The sequence below is a fragment of the Leucopleurus acutus genome (assembly GCF_964270905.1).
Source record: "Leucopleurus acutus genome assembly, chromosome: 19".
In the NCBI taxonomy this organism is placed as follows: domain Eukaryota; kingdom Metazoa; phylum Chordata; class Mammalia; order Artiodactyla; family Delphinidae; genus Leucopleurus; species Leucopleurus acutus.
In genome coordinates this window covers 59,377,824-59,399,921 of record NC_139161.1, presented here as the reverse complement: position 1 = coordinate 59,399,921, position 22,098 = coordinate 59,377,824, and the positions used below count along the sequence as shown (strand labels likewise).

General features: G+C 48.5%; 2 protein-coding genes across 7 annotated transcripts in view; both read left to right on the top strand.

Moving 5' to 3' along the window:
* The window catches only part of PRPSAP2 (phosphoribosyl pyrophosphate synthetase associated protein 2), a 39,501-nt gene extending 36,894 nt beyond the window's left edge, over positions 1 to 2,607 (top strand). For all 6 annotated transcript variants that reach the window (XM_082860207.1, XM_082860203.1, XM_082860206.1 and 3 more), the window contains one exon: positions 1,930 to 2,607. In XM_082860207.1, the coding sequence (XP_082716333.1) occupies positions 1,930 to 2,088 (159 nt within the window). In that variant the 3' untranslated portion in view covers positions 2,089 to 2,607. The remainder of the gene's footprint in view (positions 1 to 1,929) is intronic.
* Positions 2,608 to 14,872: 12,265 nt separating this feature from the next.
* Positions 14,873 to 22,098, top strand: part of SLC5A10 (solute carrier family 5 member 10) — a gene marked incomplete at its 5' end in the record, with an annotated part of 55,087 nt that continues 47,861 nt past the window's right edge. Inside the window, 5 exons of the mRNA XM_082860145.1 lie at positions 14,873 to 14,986; positions 15,932 to 16,003; positions 16,267 to 16,371; positions 16,702 to 16,761; positions 17,464 to 17,568. Of these exons, the coding sequence (XP_082716271.1) occupies positions 14,873 to 14,986; positions 15,932 to 16,003; positions 16,267 to 16,371; positions 16,702 to 16,761; positions 17,464 to 17,568 (456 nt within the window). The remainder of the gene's footprint in view (positions 14,987 to 15,931; positions 16,004 to 16,266; positions 16,372 to 16,701; positions 16,762 to 17,463; positions 17,569 to 22,098) is intronic.

Genomic DNA, 22,098 nt, shown 5'->3' with positions numbered 1-22,098 from the left:
TCACACAGTAATTACGATGGGCTAGGTTTTCATGGCCCTGCTGCTGGTTCTGAATGATTCCTGATCATCCGTCTGTTTCAACAATCTCATGGTATATGTATGTTTTTTATTATAAGCTGTCTTGAGGCTTATTTTGGAAGTAGGGAGTATGTATTATAAATAATAACTTTAAAAATATTCCCATCTGTTTTTTTAAGAAGGCTGAGTATTTTTTTTCCATTTGTAGCTGTTGAAAAATGCATGTTTCCCCTTTTTTGATTTTCATCAAATCTTTTTAAAATAACAGCTTTATTGACATACAGTAGTCCCCCCTTATCCACAGGGGATACCTTCCAAGACCCCCCAGTGGATGCCTGAAACCGTGCACGGATAGTACTAAATCCTATGTATAGTCTGTTTTTTCCTGTACATACATATCTATGATAAAGTTTAACTTATTAATTAAGCACTGTAAGAAATTAACAGTAATAACTAATAATAAAATAGAACAATTATGGCAATATACCTTCTTGTGCAAATTTAATGCCTTTTTCATCTTAACTAAGCACTTTCACATACTGTGTCTGCAACTTTTACAATTTGATATGTGACAGCAAAACTAGCATGAATTTCTGTTTCCTTCTTCACAAGTTTACGGATGGACGATTCATTTATACCATAGATCTTAGCAATCTCAGCACCCAGCTTTCCTTCCTTAAGTCGAGAACTTTTGCCTTTTCGCTTAAAGGAAGCACTTCACAGCTTCTCTTTAGTATATCTGAATTGCCAGCCTCACTACTTTTGTAAAATTAAGTAAAATAAGGATCACTTGGACATAAGCAGTGTGGTCTGATACCCGAGATGGCTGCTGAGTGACTGACGGGCGGGATCTGCTGAACAAAGGGCCGATTCACATCCCAGACGGAGTGAGACGGCCCAAGAGTTCGTCACACTACTAAGAACAGCGCACAATTTTAAACGTATAAATTATTTATTTCTGCAATTTTCCATTTAGTGTTTTCAGAGTGAGGTTGACCGTGGGTAACTGAAACTGTGGAAAGTGAAACCTCAGATGGGGGCTGTGGGGGATGTCTGTAATTCACATGCCATATGATTCACCCATTTAAAGTGTATACTTCAGTAGTTTTTAGTATATTCACAGAATTGTGCAGCCGTTACGACAATCACTTTTAGAACATTTTCATCCCCCCACAAAGAAACTCCATAATCAGTCACTCCCCATTTCTTCTCAATCCACTCAGCTTTAGGCAACCACTAATCTGCTTTCTATCTCTGCAGTAGGTTTATCTAATCTGGCCATGTTATATAAATGGAATCATATAATATGTGGCCTTTGATCTCTGGCTTCTTTCACTTAGCATAATGTTTTTTGAAAGTTCATCCATGTTGTAGCAGGTGTCAGTACTTCATCCTTTTTATTGCCATGTAGTATTTCACTGCATGCCTGTAATTTTTTTGCTCTCTGTTCATAGTTTGGGTTGTTTCCACTCTGACTGTTGTGAATAATGCTGTCATGAGCACTCATGTACATGTTTTCAAATGGAGATGTTTTCGTTTCTCTTGGGTGTCTACCTAGGAGGAGAATTGCTGGGTCACACAGTAACTCTATGTTTAACCTTTTGAGGAACCTCCAGACTGTTTTCCAATGCGGCCGAACCAGTTTGCATTCCCACCAGCAGTGAATGAGGGTTCCAGTTTCTCCATGTCCTTGCCAGCTCTTGCTGTTATCTGTCTTTTTGCCTGTAGCTGTCATAGTGGGTGTAAGGTTTTCAAACCTTAACCTAAGGTACAGGTAGCATTCACACTGACTGAAAACATTGCTGAAGGCACAGTAGACCCACTTCAGAGATGTGAGAATGTATCCGATTTTCAGGTCGAGCCAGGAGGCTACTTGGTTTTATGATCTCTTGTTTTGCTCTTGATTTGCAGGTGGTGGTTACCAATACAGTTCCACATGAAATCCAGAAGCTCCAGTGCCCCAAAATTAAAACTGTGGATATAAGCATGATCCTTTCAGAAGCCATCCGTCGGATTCACAATGGGGAGTCCATGTCCTACCTTTTCAGAAACATAGGTTTAGATGACTGAACAGCTTTCCTTTCTTAAAACTCTCAAGGGCCAAACTGGAATAGTAAGAATAAGCACTGTGAGGCGTGTGCCTGACTGATGATTTCACAGGGACCGTCTGTGTCTTGTTCCTTCCTTTTGTTAATTCCTATGAAGGTAGACCAACTTTTTAATTCCATTTGGGTGTTCGTGAGTTTATGGGGGCAATTTTTATAAAAGAAAAACTATATTCTCCTCTTAAATAAAATAAGTTAAGACCTGGTTGTGTTCAGTTTACCTGTTGAAAAAATAACTTGGAAAAAAGATTTTAAGCTCACAAACAACCTTTTCCCAAAGTTGCTGGAGCCCAGGTGCTTTAAAAAGTTAATAAAATAAAATGATATACTGTATGATAATGCAGGTGAAAAGCCAAAAAGGTTATGCTGTTAAGTCCAGTAAATTACATTTTTAGAAATGCTGTTATAGACACGCATATGGAATATGTGACCGTTATTTATTTTCTGCAACAAAAGAAGGAATAAAAACTGTATCTGTGTGTGTGTGTGTGTGTTTTTTTAACTTTGTGTTTTGGCAATTGTTTTATAACTAAAATAAAATGAGAGCTGAATATACATGCTGTGGATGTTGGAATGTTCATCAGCTTGTTGAGATTTCTGCAGCTTTGGGGTGATACAGTAGTCTCTTAGGGATGTAATGTTCCCTGTTCTGTTTGTCCAGGACCCTGCACGTTCTCAACGCATAGTCACATGACTGCAGCAGGAGAGGAATTGGAACACCAGCTGTGAGCCACTGGGGCAGGTCAGGAGTTGGCGTGAGCTGCCATCTGCATCTTGGCGTGGCTCCTTGGCGTGGCATCTTTGTTCTGCTCCTTGTTTAAACAAAATGCAGCACTGCATGCTCTGGAAAATGAGATGCTGGCAGGGAGGGGGTTACAGAGGGCAAGCAATGTGACCCTTGTCAGTGTCAAGCACCTAGTATTGTCTGTCAGAGTTCAGAACTCTACCTTGGAGTTTATCAGGCTGGGAGACACTGGGGTCCCATGAGTTATGCCACTAAGGTCATGTAATGGCAGTCCCCTCCAATTCATGCAGGAAAGAATTAAGATTACTTTTTCTTCCAAAAGACCTTAAACCTTTGCTTTCTGAGTGCATGCTCAGAAAAGACCTGAGAAAGCCTTTAAGCTTGCACGTGTGGCTGCCCTGAGGTTCTGTGTAAGCAAGAAGTGAGGGCCAAGGCAGGGTTGAAGGCATGCCCCAGGACACACAGCCCATCTACAGACTGGGAGAGTAGTTCTCTCTCTCTCTCTCTCTCTCTTTTTTTTTTTTTTTTTTTGTTTGGTTTCAGGGTTTTACGGAAGTGTGTGATGACTCACTAGCTGACTGTCCAGAGATTTCAGTTGCCACAAACAACAAAGAATACAGACTTTACAAAATCAGTTTTGAAAAGCCACTATGCAGACAAACCCTGTGGAGGGAGGAGAATCTGATTTCCAGACTTTCACATTATAATATTTAAAATACCAGTTTTCAACAACAAGAAAAAAATTCCGAGGCATGTAGAGAAACAGGAAGGTTGGGCCCATACACGGCGTCTTCCTTGAGGAAGCCCAGACTTTAGACCTACTAGACAGAGACTTTAAGTCAACTCTTTCAAACATGCTCAAGAGCTAAAGGAAATCATGGGGATTATGTCTCACCAAATGGAGAACATCAATAAGGAGAGAGAAATAATAAAAATGAACCAGACAGAGAGGATTTGAGGAAGATGGTGGAGTAGGAAGCACCAGGAATCTGTCTCTCCACCTAGACAGTTGCAGTGGCAAATACATCTGATGATTTTGGAATTCTGGAGTCTATTGAAGGTTTGCAATTTCCAGGGGAAGTGTTGGACAGTAGATTATAGCTAATTTTGGTCAAAACCAGCTCTTAGTACAGTTGGAGATACCCGGCCCCCACTCCCACCCCTGTGGCAGGCAGCTCTGCACGTGCTTCTGGAGTAGTCTGCACCAGCTTGTGGGAGCCAGGATAGGCAAAAAGGCCCCGTCCTCCAGATAGCAGGAATCTGTGCTCTGATAGCTGATATCGGCTTCTGATCACAGAAGTGCAAAGAGGCTGGTAGCCATTGTTACCTCACCTCCCCCACTGTTGCAAGCTCCTCCTCCTCCAGTTGAAGAAGGAATAGTGCCTAACTCATGCTGAGGCCAGCATTACCCTACTACAAAAAAAAGAGACATTGTAAGAAAGATGAAGCAAAGTCCAATATCTCAAGAACATAGGTGCAGAGATCCTCAACAAAATATTAGCAGAACAATTCCAACAGTGTATAAAAAGAATTATGCATAACCAAGTGGGTTTATCCCAGATATGCAAGGCTGTCTCAACATTTGAAAACTCGTGTAATCCATCACATCAACAGATTAAAAAAAGAAAAATTACATGATTATATCAATTGATGCAGAAAAATCATCTGACAAAATCCAACATCCATTCATGATAAAAACTGAGTGACATAGGAGTAGAGAGGGCATCTCCTTATCTTGTTAAAGAATATCTTCAAACAAACTACAGTGAACATCATACTTCGTGGTGAGAAACGAGAAGCTTTCCCACTAAGATCAGAAATGAGGCAAGGATGTCTCCTCTCATCACTCTTTTTCAACATTGTACTGGAAAGCCAAGCTAATGCAATAAGAGAAAGATTTAAAAGGTACACGGTTGGGAAGGAAGAAATAAAACTGCTTTGTTCTCAGATAATATGATCATCAATGTAGAAAATCTGAAAGAGTAACAATGCCTCCACCCCAACTCGGAACTAATAAGTGATTATAGTTAGATTGCAGGATACAAAGTCAATTGGTTTTCTATATACCAGCAATGAATAAGTGGAATTTGAAAATAAAGGTACAATGCCATATACTTTAGCACCACAATATGACATACTTAGGTATAAATCTAACAAAATATGTATAAGATCTATATAAGGAAAACTGCAAAACTGATGAAAAATCAAAGAACTAAATGAGAGATAGTCCATGTTCATGGAGAGGAAGACTAATTGTCAAGATCTTAGTTCTTTCGAACTTGACCTAAAGATGGAGTGCAATCCCAGGGACTTCCCTGGTGGTGCGGTGGTTAAGAATCCAACTGCCAGTACAGGGGATACGGGTTCGAGCCCTGGTCCAGGAAGATCCCACATGCCACAGAGCAACTAAGCCCATGCGCCACACTTACTGAGCCTGTGCTCTAGAGCCCACGAGCTACAACTACTGAAGCCCATGCACCTAGAGCCCATGCTCTGCAACAGAGAGAAGCCACCGCAATGAGAAGCCCACGCACTGCAATGAAGAGTAGCCCCCGCTCACCACAACTAGAGGAAGCCTGTACGCAGCAACAAAGACCCAGTGCAGCCAAAAGTAAATAAATAAATAAAAAGATTCAATGGAATCCCAATCAAAATCCCACCAAGTTATTTTGTGGATTTTGACAAACTGATTCTAAAGTTTACATGGAGAGATAAAAGCCTCAGGATCACCAATACAGTATTGAAGGAGAAGAGCAAGGTTGGAGTATTCACACTACCCCACTTCAAGACAACTCTAAAACTAAAGCGTATAGACCGATTGAACAGAGCACCCAGAAATAGACCCACATATGTATAGTCAACCAGTCTTTGACAAAGGAGCAAAGGCAACATAGTGGACCAAAAGTCATCTTTTCAACAAGTCGTACTTGAATAGCTGGATATTTACATGGAAAAAAAAATGAATGTAGACTTAAGTGTAAAAGTCAAAAACATAAAACTCCTAGAAGAAAACCTAGATGACCTTGGTATGGCAGTGACTTTTTAGATATGAAACCAAAGGGATGGTCCATGAAAGGAATAATTGATAAACTGGAATTAACTAAAATTAAAAACTTTTGCTCTGTGAAATGCACTGTTAAGAGAGTGAAAGACATGCCACAGGCAGAAAAATCTTTGGAAAACACTTAACTGATAAAAGACTGGTAAAAAGAACAGTTAAATCTCAATAATAAGAAAACAATAACCCGATTAAAAATTGGGCTGAAGACCTTACAGACACCACCAAAGAAAATATACAGATGGCAGATAAGCATATGAAAAGATGCTCTCTATTGTATGTCTTCAAGGAACTAAAAATTAAAACAATGAGATACACTACACACTTATTAGAATGACCAAAATCTGGAACACTGACAACACCAAATGCTGACAAGGCTGTGGAGCAACAGGAACTCCGTCATTGCTAGTGGGAATGCAAAATAACCCACTAGCAGGAAACTAAACACACGTTCACCATGTTATCCAGCAATCATGCTCCTTGGTATTTACCCAAAGTAGTCAAAAACATGTCCACATAAAAACCTGCACATGGAATTTTATAGCAGTTTTATTCATAATTGCCAAAATTTGGATGCAATCAAAATGTCCTTCAGTAAGTGAGTGGATAAATAAACTGTGGTACTTCCAGACAGTGGAATATTATTCAAGCAGCAAAAAGAAATGAGTTATCCATGAAACGATGTGGCGGAAACTAAAATGAATCTTATTAGACAATCTGAAAAAAGCTATAATACTATACGACGCCAACTATATGACAGTCTTTATGGAGATTAAAGATCAGTGGTTGCCAGGGGTTGGTGGGGGGATGGAGGGAGGACTAGAGAGAGCACAGAAGATTTTTGTGGCAGTGAAAAATACTCTATGATACTATAATGCTGGATATATGTCATTATACATATGTCTAAACCCACAGAATGTACAACACCAAGAGTAAACCCTGATGTAAACTGTGGACTTCGGGTGGTGGTGATGTGTCCATGTATGTTCACCAATTGTGACAAATATACCACTCTGGTGGGGTTGCTGATAATGGAGAAATTGTGCATGTTGGGGGCTGGGGCCATGTGGGAAATCTCTGTACCTACTGCTCAGTATTGCTGTGAACTTAAAACTGCTCTAAAAAAATAAAGTCTTTAAAAAAACAAAACCTAGACTGGTTTGACAAAAAACTGGGTACCATAGCCTAGTCAAGCTGACGAGTAAAACTAACTATCGTATTAGGATATTGATTGTAATCCCCAGGGCAGCCACTAAGAAAATAAGTAAAAAATACATAGTAAAAGAAAGGAGAAGGGGACCAAAATGGTAGACTAGAAAATATCTATGCAACACCAAAAAGGGAGTAGTGGAGGAATTGAGGACTAAAAAAGATACGACATGTAGAAAACAAATAGCAAACTGGCAGAAGTGTTTCCTTATCAGTAATTACATTAATGACAATGAATAGAACTTTCCAATCAAAAGGCAGACATTGGCAGGATGGATTTTTAAAAAATGATCCAGGGGCTTCCCTGGTGGCGCAGTGGTTGGGAGTCCGCCTGCCAATGCAGGGGACACGGGTTCGTGCCCCGGTCCGGGAAGATCCCACATGCTGCGGAGTGGCTAGGCCCATGAGCCATGGCCACTGAGCCTGCACGTCGGAGCCTGTGCTCTGCAATGGGAGAGGCCACAACAGTGAGAGGCCCGCGTACCGCAAAAAAAAAAAAAAAAAAGATCCAACTGGGAGTTCTCTGGGGATCCAGTGGTTAGGACTCGGTGCTTTCACTGCTAGGGCCCAGGTTCGATCCCTGGTCAGGGGACTAAGATCCCACAAGCCATGCAGTGTGGCCAAACAAACAAAACTTACACAATGTTAAAAAAATTAAAAATTAAAAAAAATCCAACTATATGCTGTGTGCAAAAGAATTGTCTCCGGAGACACAAATAAGGTTGAAAGTGGAAAGATATTTGATACAAAGAGTAACCAAAAGAGGGACTTCCCTGGTGGTCCAGTGGTAAAGAATCCACCTTCCAATGCAAGGGATGCAGGTTCTGTCCCTGGTCAGGGAACTAAGATCCTGCATGCCACAGGGCAACTAAGTCTGCCTGCTACAACTACTGAGCCTGTGCACCTCAACTAGGGAACCTGCGTGCTCTGGAGCCCATGCGCCACAACTAGAGAGAAGCCCGCGCGCTGCAAAGAAGAGCCTGTGCGCTGTAACGAAAGATCCCACGTGCCACAACTAGGACCCAACGCAGCCAAAAAAGTAAGGAAAAATAAATATTTTAAAAAACAAGAGTAACCAAAAGAGAATTGGGGTGGCTATACAAATATCGGAAAAAGTAGACTTTAACAAAAAAATTCCTGCAAGAGACAGGGAAGGACATTATATGATTATAAAAGAGTTCATTAAGACGATATAAAAATTATAACTATATATGCACCTAACGACAGAGCCCCCAATAAACGTGAAGGAAAAACTGACAGAATTGAAGGGACAATAGGCAATTCAATAATAATAGTTGGAGACTTAAGCGCCCCCTGAAGATAATGGATAGAACTAGATAAATGAACAATAGGGAAACAGGATTTGAACAAGAGTATAAACCAATTCGACTTAACGGACATGTACAGAACAAAAAGCAAAATACACCCAACAAGAGCAAAATACACATTCTTCTCAAGTGCACATAGAACATTCTCCAGGATAGACCACATGATAAACCACAAAATAAGTTCTCAATAAATTTAAAATGATTGAAATCATACGAAGTGTCTTCTCTGACCACAATGTAATGACATAGAAATCAGTAACAGAAAGAAATCAGGAAAATTCACAAATGCATGGAAATTAGAAAACAGTTTTTAAAAACCAGTGGGATAAAAGAAGAAATCAGAAGGTGAATTAGAAAATACTTTGAGGGACTTCCCTGGTGGTCCAGTGATTAAGACTCTGTGCTCCCAATGCAGGGGGCCCGAGTTCCATCCCTGGTCAGGGAACTAGATCCTGCATGCCGCAACTAAGAGCCCACATGCTGCAGCTGAGACCCGGTGCAGCCAAATAAATAAATATTTTTCAAAAAGAAAATGTATGTTTTTTTCCATTCCATTGGATTCACCTTGGTTTGTAGCATGTAACATAACTAGTATGTTATATATATGTGTATACTAATTGAAATTTTTAACAGATTTGTACTTTTAAAAAATAAATTTATATTTTCTTTTTGGCTGCGTTGGGTCTTCGTTGCTGCACACGGGCTTTTCTCTAGTTGCGGTGAGCAAGAGGTACTCTTCGTCGTGGTGCGGGCTTCTCATTGCAGTGGCTTCTCTTGTGGAGCACGGGCTCTAGGTGCGCGGGCTTCAGTAGTTGTGGCTCGCGGGCTGTAGAGCACAGGCTCAGTAGTTGTGGCACGTGGGCTTAGTTGCTCCGCAGCCTGTGGGATCTTCCTGGACCAGGGAATGAACCTGTGTCCCCTGCATTGGCAGGCAGATTCTTAACCATTGTGCTGCCAGGGAAGTCCTGTACTTTTTTTTAATGAAAGTTCCTGGTTCTGCTTGACCAAATAGTGCAATCATTTTTTTTTAATATTGTAGCTGATTTCAGAGGGATATTCACTAATAAATGTATGATGTATATCAAGTATTGCCCCCCCAAAGAATATAACATCCAAAAGAATGAAATACTTGGAGTATTGCCATTTTAACAATATTAAATCTTCCAATCCATGAACATGGGGTGTGTTTCCATTTTATTTAGGTCTTTAATTCCTTTCAGCAATGTTTTGAAATTTTCATTTTGCGATATCTCGTTGTTTTGATTTGCATTTCCCTAACAACTAGTGATGTTGAGCATCTTTTCATGTACCTGTTGGCCATTCATGTATCATTTTTTGAAAAATGTCTATTCAGGCCTTTTGCCCATTTTTAAATCTTATTTATTTATTTATTTATTTTGCTATTGAGTTGTATGAGTTCTTTCTTTCTTTCTTTATTTTTTGGATATTAACCCCTTATCAGATACAGGTTTGCAAATATTTTCTCATTCTGTAGGTTGTCTTTTCAGTTTGTTGATTTTTTCCTTTGATATGCAGAAATCTTTTAGTTTGATATAGTTCCACTTGTTTTTTTATTTTATTGCTTGTGCTTTAGGTGTCATATCCAAAAAATCATTGCCAAGACCCATGTCAAGGAGCTTTTTTTACTATTTTACTTCTAGGAGTTTTTCATAGTTTCAGGTCTTACATTTAAATCTTTAATTCATTTCAAGTTAATTTTTGTAAGTGGTGTAAGATAGGGGTCTAGTTTCATTCTTTTACATGTGAATTTCCAATTCTCCCAGCACCATTTATTAGAGAGACTGTCTTTTCTCATTGAGTATTCTCGGATCCCTTGTCAAATATTAGTTGACTGTACATGCTTGGGTTTGTTTCTGGGCTCTCAGTTCTGTTCCATGGGTCTATTTGTCTGTTTTTATGCCAGAACCAGACTGTTTTGATTACTACAGTTTTATAATATAGCTTAAAAATCAGGAAGTGTGATGCCTCCGGCTTTGTTCTTCTTTCTCAGGATTTGGCTATTTGGGGTCTTTTGTGTTTCCATGTAAATTTTAGGATTTTTTTTTCTACTTCTCTAAAAGACGCTATTGGAATCTTGATAGGAATTGCATTGACTCTGTAGATGGCTTTTAGCAGTATTGACATTTTAACAATATTAATTCTTCCAATCTGTGAACACAAGATACCTTTCCATTTATTTGCATCTTCTTCAATTTCATCAGTGTCTTACTGTTTTTAGAGTAGAGATCTTTCATCTCCTTGGTTAAGTTTATCCCCAAGTATTTTATTGGTTTTGATGCTATTGTAAATGGGATCATTTTCCCTATTTCCTTTTCAGGTAATTTGTTGTTAGTGTATAGTAATGCTACTGACTTTTGTATGTTAATTTTGTATTCTGCAACTTTACTGAATTTGTTGACTAGATTTAACAGGGTTTTTTTGTTTGTTTTTGTTTTGTTTTGTTTTGGTGGAGTCTTTAGGATTTTTTTATACATATAATGTCATCTTCAGATAGAGACAGTTTTACTTCTTCCTTTCCAATTCTGAGGCCTGTTGTTTCTGTTTCTTGTCTGACTGCCCTGGCAAGGACTTCCAGTACTGTGTTGGATAGGAGTGGGGACAGGGAACACTCTTGTCTTGTTCCTGATCTTGGAGGAAAAGTTTTCAGCCTTTCACCACTGAGTATGATGTTAGCTGTGGGCTTTTCCTACCTGGCCTTTATTATGTTGAGGAACTTCCTTCTATACCTACTTTGTTAAGAGTTTTTATCATGAATGGATATTGAATTTTGTCAAATGCTTATTCTGCCTCTATTTAGGGATCATATGATTTTTTTCATTCTTTCTATTAATGTGATTTGTCACATTGATTTCCATATGTTGAACTATCCTTGCATCCCAGTATAAATCTCACCTAATCATGGTGAATGATCCTTTTAATGTGCTGCTGAGTTTGGTGTGCTAGTATTTTACTGAGAGTTTTTGCATCTAAATTCATCAGGGATATTGGTTCTTTACTTGTAGTGTCCTTTTCTGGCTTTGGCATCAGGGTAATGCAAGCCTTGTCATATGACCTTGAGAGTGTTCAAGCTCCTCTTTGATGTTTTTGGGAAGATTTTGAGAAGGATTGGCATTAATTCTCTAATGTTTGGCAGAATTCACCAGTGAAGCCATCTGGTCCTGGGCTTTTCTTCATTTGGAAATTTATGATTACTGACTCAATCTCATTACCAGTAATTGGTCTGTTCAGACTTTCTATCTCTTCCTGATTCAATCTTGGTAGTTCGTGTGTTTCTAAGAATTTTTCCATTTATTGTAGGTTGTTCAGTTGGTTGGCATATAGTTGTTCATAGTAGCCTGTTGTCATCCTTTGTATTCCTGTTGTATCGGTTGTAATGTCTCCTTTTTCATGGAAAATTTTGTTGATATGTGTCCTCTCTTTTTTCCTGGGTTAATCTAACTAAAGTTTTGTCAATTTTTAAATTTTTTTAAAGAACCAGCTCTTAGTTTGGTTAATCTTTTTTATTGTTTTCCTGTTCTCTATTTCATTTATTTCTACTCTAGTCTTTGTTATTCCCTTCCTTCTGCTAACTTTGGGCTCCGTTTGTTTTTCTCCTAGTTCCTTGAGTCATAGTGTTAGGTTATTTTGGGGGGATCTTTCTTGCTTCTTAACTGAGGCATTTATTGCTATATAATTCCCTCTTGGAACTGCTTTTGCTGCAACCTATAAGTTTTGGTATGTTGTGTTTCCATTTTTATCCGTCTCAAGAAACTTTTTTATTTCCCCTATAATTTCTTCTTTGATCCATTGGTTGTTCAGGAGGGTGTTGCTTAATTTCCACATATTTGTGAATTTTCCAGTTTTCTTCTTGTTATTGGTTTCTAGTTTCACACCTCTGTGGTCAGAGAAGATACTTGGTATGATTTCATTCTTCTTGAGTTTGCTATGACCTCTTTCGTGGCCCAACATATAGTCTATTCTAGAAAATGTTCCATATGCACTTGAGAATATGTATTCTGCTGTCATTAGATAGAATGTTCTGCATATGTCTGTTAGGTCTCTTGGTTTGTAGTGTTGTTCAAATCACTGTATCCTTATGCTTCTCTGTCTGGATGATCTATGCATTGTTAGAGTGAGGCATTAGAGTCCCCTACTGTTATTGTATTGCTGTTTATTTGAAGAAAATCTTAATAGGTGCAGGGTTCTACCTTGGTTCAGTACATCTCTGCAGGAGGCCAAGACCTCTAAAGGCTTTTAAATTCCAGAAGCCTATTTATTTTATCCTCAAGGTAAAATGCACATAACATAAAATTCACCACTTAAACTATTTTAAAGTATACAATCCAGTGGCCCCTAGAGAGCTTCAGGATGGGGGCCGGACACCAGAAAGTCCCAGGCATGATGAGAGGATTGAAACTTTCAGTCTTGAGCTAATTATTAGTGTCAGTGATCTAATCCATCATGCCTAGGGGATAACACCTCCATAAAAACCCCACACGATGAAGGGAACACACTGTCCCAGGTTGGTGAACACACTGGTGCTAGGACTCTTCTGGACTTCACTCAATGGACCTCTTCATCTGAATCCTGTAGAAATATCCTTTATAATAATCAGAAGTAATCGAGTGTTTCCCTGAGTTCTGTGAGCCATCCTAGCAAATTATCAACCCTGAAGAAGGGGTATGGGAGCTCCCAATTTACAGACACTCAGCAGAAGTACGGGAGGCCCAGGACTTGCACCTGGCATCTGAAGTGGGAGCAGTTTTGCCGGACTGAGCCCTTAGCCTGTGGGGTCTGCGCTAACTCGCAGATAATGTCAGAATTGAGTTGAGTCACAGGACACCCGGTTGGTGTCCAGAGGGATGGAGAATTGGTCGGAGTGGAGAAAACCCACACACATTTGGTGTCAGAAGTGGTGTTTGTAAACAGGACGTAAAGGCTTCCTTCATTTCCTCCACTGCCGCCCTCTCGCTGTCCCCATCCATCAGCTCTTCTTGGCCTCCTTTACCCAGGCCTTTTGATCAGAAGGTGGAGTGGGTGACAGTGTTGTCTCTAAGTGGTTTATTTCCTTCCGAGACCCAGGCTGCGGAGCGGGGACCAAATACTGTTCTTTCAGCTACTGCATCTTTAGGAGACCAGTTTCATAAATCTGGACGTTATCCCGTTGTGTCCTTCTGACCAGTACAAAGTGATCTTTTGATTCACGATACATTTCTAGCAATGGCTTGGGAAGTAAAACCACCAGAGAGGCTAGTTTGTTGAAGGTGAGGGTGGTTGGGGAGGGGCGGTCTGAGCCTGCCTGACTTTACGGTAAGCAGTGACTTACTTTTTCTTCCCCGTCTAGTCCCGCATGTGAGGGGATTAATCTTTAAACCCTCTGCCTCGGTTACCGAGTAACAGGCACAGTTGGTTTTGCAGGCCAGTGTGTTCCCAGTGCCAGCCGTTCACTCATTAACACTTCTGGAGGGGTTGCGTGTCCTGGTTAAACTCCAAATGTCACACACGGAGACCCACCCGGCTGTACACACTGATTTAATTAGTGAGCAATCTGAACAGGAAGGACCCAGTGGAACCAGAGACATCATTGCCACCAACATGGAGCATCTGGGGTCAGATGTGGAGCTGAAGCCCAGCTCTGGCCCTCAAGTGGTCGTGCAGGGACAGGTGGCCAGCCTCCTGCCTTCGTCCCTTGACTGTGACCCGTACCACCTACTCTGAGTGCAAAAGGGGACAGTGTGCAGAAGAGCTAAGCATGGTGGCTCTCAGCCCCTGGCAGACGCTTGCTGGATACTAGGACCCAGTATCTGGGGTCCTGGGAGACCCTGGGGACCCAAGGGGATGGTCAGGATGGGACAGTTTGGCCTGATCACTGGTCTAGAAAAGGGAGCAGGAAATTTGGCGACAGGCCTTTATTGTCCAGCGAAGGGTGTTCTAGGACCAGGACTGCCGTGGCTGGAAGTGAACCGTGTGATGCAAGTCACTATCCCAGGACCCTCTCGGTCCACTCACAGCCTGCTGGGTGCAGAAGGATGTGGCTGCCATCATGGCAGTGTCCCCAGAAGTGGGGCATCTGTCCCCAACCCTCCGTGCTTCTTATCCGAATTACATACAGGTTCAGCCACCCATTCAGTAACGACCCCTTTCTGGGACGATTCTGGTTGCCTCCGGATCCACTAGGCTCCCTTTACTTTTCCCAAGGCTCCCCCGAGCGCTCCCCACTCCCCCGATCCCCACTGGGGGTGGAGGAGATGGAGCTGCACTTTGAAGCAGCTTCCCTGCACGCGGCCACACCGTGGGCAGGAGGTGGCACCGTCGGCTCGGTTTAATCATCAATTTATTTCCTGCCGGGAAGCCCTTTCTGCCCTGGCCTGGCCTCAGTCCCTCCCGCTCGAGCTGGCCCTGCTGCAGGATGGCTGCGGACAACTCTACCAGCGGTCCCCACGCCCCCGGGCCGCAGCTGAGCGTGGTCGACATCACCATCATAACCGTGTATTTTGCCCTGAACGTGGCCGTGGGCATATGGGTGAGAGGACGGTGGTGGTACCAGCTGGGGTGGGCAGTGGGGTGCGCGAACCGGCCGGCACGTCCCTGGGCATTGCATCCTCTCCCTGGAGGCCTGATGCCTGCGGGGTCCTCCTCCCAGCCCCGGGGGAGATTTGTCGGAGCCTTGACTGAGCCCCTTTCACTCTCTGGCAGCAGCTTCTCAGTCTCTAAAGTGAGGAATAGGAAGTCTCTCTAAGGGCAGGCCGAGTGCGAGGCTTGGGGCCTTCTATGCGGCTGACACGCTGGGGGCCCGGGCACAGCACGCCGTCTTCCTGGCCTCGCCTCCGATGTCAGATGGACTCACTGGGCGAACATCGCCCTGAACTATAGAATCACAGGGGTTCTCGGCTGCCCCAAACCAGCTGGGCCAGAATCCAGAGGCGGGGAGGGGCGTGCAGGACCTGGGGGTCTCTGTTTTGACAACTCCGTGTCCACCAGCCTAGCCTAGTTCATAAGCCAGTTTCTCCCGCCTTTGATAGGAGAGAAGCGATTTTGGTCATCACGGGCAGCAGCTGGGCCCCTTCTATGCAGGCACTGTGCACATCACCCTAACTCTCCCACAGCCCCGGGCCAACGGCCAGCCCCATTTACAGGTGAACCCCGGGGCTTCAGGGGACAGGGACTTGCGCAGTGAACCCCAGGACCCTGCACAGAGGGGAGGGCCTCCTCCTGTCTACTCCTAATGCCATCAGCTGATGAGCACTGGGGGCTGTTTCCACCCTTTGGCTGTTGTGAATAACACCGCTGTAACACTCGAGTACAGGTTTTGCTCGAGCACCTGTTTCCAGTTCTCTGTATCCTGGGAGTGGATTTGCTGGGGCCCGGGATAATCTGTGTGTCTAAGTCTTTGGGGAGCCAGCGGACTGTTTCCGCAGCAGCGGCACGAGCCACGCGAGGGCTCCAGTTTCCACCTCTGTCCTTGCAGTCCTCGTGCCGGGCCAGCAGGAACACAGTGAGCGGCTACTTCCTGGCGGGCCGGGACATGACGTGGGGGCCGGTGAGTGCACCCTGTCTCCTCCCGCCCCTCCTTCCGGTGGGGCCGCATCTGATCTCTAGGTCAGCCCTCATCTGCATCCCTGCAGTCACTATGTGTGTCCTCCTCACCCAATGTCACCCCCCAGGCCAGCCCAAGCAGGCAGTGATGGGGCAGGCTGAGACTGACAGGGGGTCCCCAAGCTGGGGTGCTGGAAAACGTGGCAAGGGTGGGGCTCGGAGTCGGGGTGGGCCTCTTGCTAGATCCTTTTCCTCTCTCTCCTCCAGATGGGAGCCTCCCTCTTTGCCAGCAGCGAGGGCTCGGGCCTCTTCATCGGACTGGCGGGTTCGGGTGCAGCTGGAGGCCTGGCGGTGGCAGGCTTCGAGTGGCATGTGAGCTCCTGGAAGGCGGGCCCAGGCTGTGTGGGGCCGTGGGAGGAAGCACAGCAACCCTGAGAGACGCTGGATGGGGCTGCATCAGAGCCTACCCCTCCGTGGCCAGAGGGGCAGCTCCCAGCAACCGGGGTGGCCAGCGTCCAGGCAGGCGGCGCTCCTGGGGAAGCTGGGTCTTCAGAATGCTGAAGAGCCGCGGGAAGCCGTGAGCCTTTGCCTGGCCGTCTGTTTATAGGGCTGCGGGGGCGGGGCCGCCCCAGGTTCTCACGGCAACTCAGGCCTCCAGACCCCTGGTATCTGCTGTCCTTACTCTGCCTCTGTCCCCCTCAGGCCACGTACGTGCTGCTGGCCCTGGCGTGGGTGTTCGTGCCCATCTACATCTCTTCGGAGGTGAGTCTGCTCCTGGGGCCTCAGGACAGCCTCGCCTGCGTCCGGGCCTTGGTTGGAGTGGGTGGTGGTGATGGGCAGGACCCCTGGCTTCACTCACAAGGTGAGTGAACCCACAACTCTCAGTTCCGGGTTTGTTGTTAGTCCAACTAACATTCCCATCAGCCCACGAAGACAGGTCCCCTCGGACCTCAGCCCATGGGCCTCGTCTGTTGGTTTCTACTGTACCTGCGTGTTGCATCTGGGGGATGATGCATCTACCCGAGCACACAGGCTGCACACCTGGGCTGTGCGCTGGGCTACACACCTGGGTGAGACACCTGGGCTGCACACCTGGGTGGCACACCCAGGGGACGCTGTCCTTGACTCCACCACTCCTTCAGCCCCAGCTGGGCTGTCACTAAGTCCAGGGGATCCCCTTTCCTGGTTGTCTCAGTCGGGCACAGCCAGCCTCCCCAACCAGCCGAAGCTCACTGGATTTGTCACCACGGCCTCCAAACTCATCCCTGTGCCCCCAGGCACAGTCCCCCGAATCCATTCCTCCTGTCTCAGCCTGCCACACCCAGGCCTGAGCCCCTCAGGATGTGATCAGAGCGCTTAGCCTGGAATTCCAGGCCTGGCGTTGGGAGTGTGAGAAGCTTCCGGTCCTGAACATGGGCTGTGGTCTCGCAGCATGCTTAACCCTTGCCCCCGTGCCCCCACCAGATTGTCACCATGCCTGAATACATCCAGAAGCGCTATGGAGGCCAACGGATACGCATGTACCTGTCTGTCCTGTCGCTGCTGCTGTCTGTCTTCACCAAGATATCGGTGAGCTGCCCCACCCCCAGCTTCTGGCTGGAACATCCCTGCTCTGGGGTCCTCGAAGGGACCTGACATCCCTTGATCTGTCTCTGCCTTGTCTAACAGCTGGGGAAACTGAGGCCCAGAGAGGCACACTGACTTGCCCAGGGTCACACAGCTGGCCCAGCACCCTGGGGCTGGGCTCAGCAGCCGGCGAATTTGGGGTCAGAACGCAGGCCCCGTGACTCCTGCTTTGCCCAGGTTCTGGATGCGGGGTGTCAGGGGTTACGGTTAAGGGCCGGCACCGGGTGAGCCGGGACCGCCCACTAGGGGGCGCCCAGAGCCCGAGGTCTCTGGCCCGTGAGGCCGTTTGGTTGTCAGTCCTCCGCTAGGCTGACCCCGCGGCGCCCCCTTTCCCTTGGGGGCCTGGCCTGGCCCCGCTGGAGGGCCAGCGTGGGGCGCGTCCTGTCCACACCCTGCGTTTCACAGGTAGGGAGACGGAGGCCGGGAGGGCGGGGAGCTGGTCCCCGGCGCGCGAGAACTCCGCGGCAGCACCGGGCCTCGGGTTCTCCCTCCCGAGTCCTCGGTGCCTGCCGGTCCCCTGAGGCCGTGCAGCCGCTCCAGCTCCGGCCCCTGCGAGGGCTCAGAGGTGGACGGCGGGTCCTGGGCGGCCTGCTTCCGGCCGAGCGAGCCCGCGCAGCCCCGAGCCTGCTTCCTCCCGCGTGAGGCCTGGCGCTTCTGAGGGCGTGGCCGGGGCTTCCTCCTCCGCGGCCCCTGCGGCCCCGGGAGCCTCTGCCGGCCGGGCCTTCACCGGAGCTGCACGTCTGCACGTCTCCTTCTGGGTGGGTTTCGGGGTGTTTGGAGAGCAGGCGCCGCCTTCTTCCCTGGACAGATCCTAAGAGTTCTCCCCTGGGGCTTCCCTCTACCGACCAGGACGGCGCCGCTGCTCTCCAGGCCCAGTTCCCGCGCGGGCTCCTCCCCTCCCCCTCCCGCCCCCCCTCCCCCTCCCGCCCCCCCTCCCCCTCCCGCCCCCCCTCCCCCTCCCGCCCCCCCCACCCCGTGCCGGCCGCCTCCCTGGCAGCAGGGCCTCAGTAGAGGGGGACGCAGGTGTGTCACTGTGGGCGGGGGGGACAGTGCGGACCCAGAAGAGGGGTTGGCGGTGCCTGCTGGGGTTGCGTTGGTTGGGGTCTAGTGGAGAAGGGGGTACGCACGGCATGGGGGGTGCAAACGCCAAGGAGAGAGGTGCACGGCGTAGGGCGCGTCTGGGGTGGTCCCGTCCGGAGGCCCAGACTGCAGGGGTCAGGCGCCTCGGGAGCAGAGGAGGAGCTGGGAGGGAGGTGACCGGGAGCGGTGGCAGCTGAGGCAGACCTGAGGGCCGCAGCTGGCTCTTGGGTGGCAGTTCCCGCCCTGGCCCAGGGGGCTCCGTCAGAGATGAGTGAGGAGTGCCCAAGGGGCCCTGGGGGCTTTGAGCAGAGGTGACACGGTCAGGTCTGTGTTAGTGCCACCGGCACCCCCAGAGGATGGACTGGAGGGGACAGGGGCAAGAGGCGGGGGGCGGGGGACAGTCTGGTGAGGCCAACCCCTGGTCGAAGGGGTTTCGTCTCTGCCCACCCCCCTGTTCGTCCTACTGGTGGCTCTGAGGCAGAGCTCACACGTCACACTCATAGCTTGGGCAGGACGTCCAGAATGTCGGGGTTGGGGGGCAAAGTGGGGGATCCTTCGAGGCCCCCTTGTGTGCAGCCCTGTTTACAGACAAGACAATTGAGGCCTAGGGAGTGGCCACCACTTGCTGAATCGGGCGGGGACAACCGTTAGAGCCCAGTGGGCCCGAGCGCTGCCTTGTGGCACTGAAGGAGCCAGGCGTGGTACTTCAGACTCCACTTTGTGATGGGATGACTCAGTTTGCCCACCTATAAAATGGGGAGCCTCAAGGCTGGGGCTGCCTGGATGAAGCGGACAGGGAAGCAGGAGGAATGCGGATTGCCTGGCTGGGTCTGGGAGGGACTGGGGCCCCCCAGCTAATGTTTTGGGCTGAAGCTGTTTGCGGTGTGTGTGCCCAGCCGGCCCCCAGAGGCCCTGACCTCACTGGGTGGAGCCCCAAGAACGCCCAGGACCCTCACCAGCTGCAGCCTGTCCAGAGACCACAGGGCCCGCCTGCCGCCAGCCCCCATGTGGGGACAGTGGTCTGCAGAGAGAGCAAGCCATGGGTGGCAGGGGGCCTCACACGGGCTTGAGGGGAACCGAGCTCCATCACCGTGTGCTCTGGGAAATAGAGAAACCCGGCCTGACACCCCAGGGCACTCAGGGTAAAGGCCAACCGTGGCCAGCAAGACCCTCACCTCTCCTGCTTCTCCCAACGCAGACATCACTCCAGCTACACCGAGCACAGCCGAGGCATGACCCTGCCACAGGGCCTTTGCACCTGCTGTGTCCTCTGGCTGGAACCTCTTCTCCTGGATATCCATGTGGCTCATGCCCCTGCCTCTCAGGTCTTTCACAGCTCACCCTCTCAGCGAGGCCCTCGGCTGCCCCGCAGGTACAGACCTGCGCCCCTTGTCTTTCACACACGTGCTACCTTCTTACGCCGAATGATTTCATTAGAATGGCCACAGTCTGCCTCCCCCAGTTTTTCTCTGTTCATTGGTGTATCCCCAGTGGTACTAGGTGCCCGGCACACCTCATGGGACTGACTGGAATCATCTATGTCAGGCTCGGCTGGGTTTTCCGTGAGGGGCCAGATAGAAAGTATGCTCAGTTTTGCATGCCACTTACACACCACTGAAGTTTGCTGTTGGCGTTTAAAAGATACACCAGTGCGCCTGATGGGATCAAGCCTGTGGGCTGTAGTGTACCAGCCCCTGGTCTATGCAAACGTGCCTGTTTATTGAGCACCTACTGTGTGCCAGGCCCTGGGTGGGTACCCATGATGAACCCATTTCTCGTTCTCAAGGACCTTTCCTTCCAGGCAGATGAGATAAGTCAGCAGAGCAGTGCATCCGCACTGAGTGGTACAAGGGTGATCAGTGCAGCAAATGCAGGGCTGAAATCTGGACGGAAGAGAAGGAGCAAGGGACAGGCTTGCTTTGGAGACAGTGGTCCAGCCGCCGAGGGAAGCCGATGGGGCTGGGGAGAGGATGCGTGCAGGGCCTCTGGGCCGGGAGGTGGGTTTCATTCTGCGCGAGTGGAGATGCAGAGACCTCGGCGCTCCCTCTGAACAAGCCAAGTGCAGGAGGGACCAGCGAGGGGATTCCAAAGGGATGGGGCCCAGGGTGGGGAAAGTGGAGGCGGGCAGGAGTACTTTGGGAATCAACAGCCGTGGCCGGTGGGTTGGGTGCAGGGAGTGTGGCAAAGGTGAGACGTGTCCAGAACACTGAAGGGACAGCGATGGCCTCTGTGGAGATGGGCGAGGTTGGAGGTTGGGGACACAGGCTGATTTGGGGTAAACTCGTGGTAAATGTCAGTGCAGGGACCTGCCCAGCTTCTCTGCTATCCACAAAAGGAGGGGGCAGTAGGGTCCGATGCAGGAAGGTGGCCAGGCCAGGGCAGGGCCCAGCCAGGGGGCACGTGCCTGTGGGGAACTCGGGGTGCTGAGAAGCTGTGACGAGCCCTAGCTCATCAGCCCTAGCCTGCAGGTCAGCTCAGCCCAGCTCCCTCCCATGTCCGGGGCTCATGGCCCCTGCAAGCCCGTGGGATGGTGCAGGAAGGGGGGGTCAACCCTCTCAGGGGCCCCTAGGGTCAGCCCTAAAGCCCGCAGCCCTGCTCACAACCGTGCAGCTTTGGGCCAGTTGCTTCGTGCCTCTGCGCCCGTGCCCCGCTCTATGGAGTGGAGCAGCTCCCTCAGGGGTCCCGCCTGCGCGGCCTGCCCTGCGCAGGGCCTGCAGAGGCCAGCAGGGCCAGAGGGGGCCGAGCACAAGTGCCTGTGTTTCTCCACATCTGCACCCATACTTTACCCAGAGGCTCAGGAGGTAAGGCGACGTGCTCACCAGGGACACAGACCCAGGTCCGAGCGGGGCTCTTAGCTTCTAGCAGGCTGCAGCTCACCTGGGGCCCCAGGAGAGGGAGCTCCGTCGGCAGAAGGAGAGGTCAGATCCGGCCGGGGGTCGTCTGAGGCTCCTCGCGGGGTCTCCTTTAGAGCCAGCAGGCAACCGCACATTTGCTGGCCTCCAGCGGCAGCTGCGTAGGGTCCCCAGGGGGTCGGCGGCTAAAGTCCCACCTCCACACCTGTGCCTGTGCTCCCGCTGCCCGCGCATAACTCTTCAGATCTGCTGCCCTGGAAGGAAGTCCCTGAGCAGTAGAGCAGTCGGGGAGCAGGGCATCGGGGCGGGCTGAGTCCTGAGCGATGAGATGCAGAGATGGGAGGTCCCAGGGCAGAGGGACTTGGGCGGACCAAGGCCTGGAGGCAGCAAAGTGCCTGGCGTGGAATGTCGGGCGTGACCAGACTTACCTGGGCTTAAAGGGATGCGTGGCCAGAGCCTGGAGGCTGGGCGCACAGGCCAGGGTTGTCCTCTGAGGCAGATGGGGTCCAGGGAGTGGTCTTGAGCAGTGGCTGGAGGACAG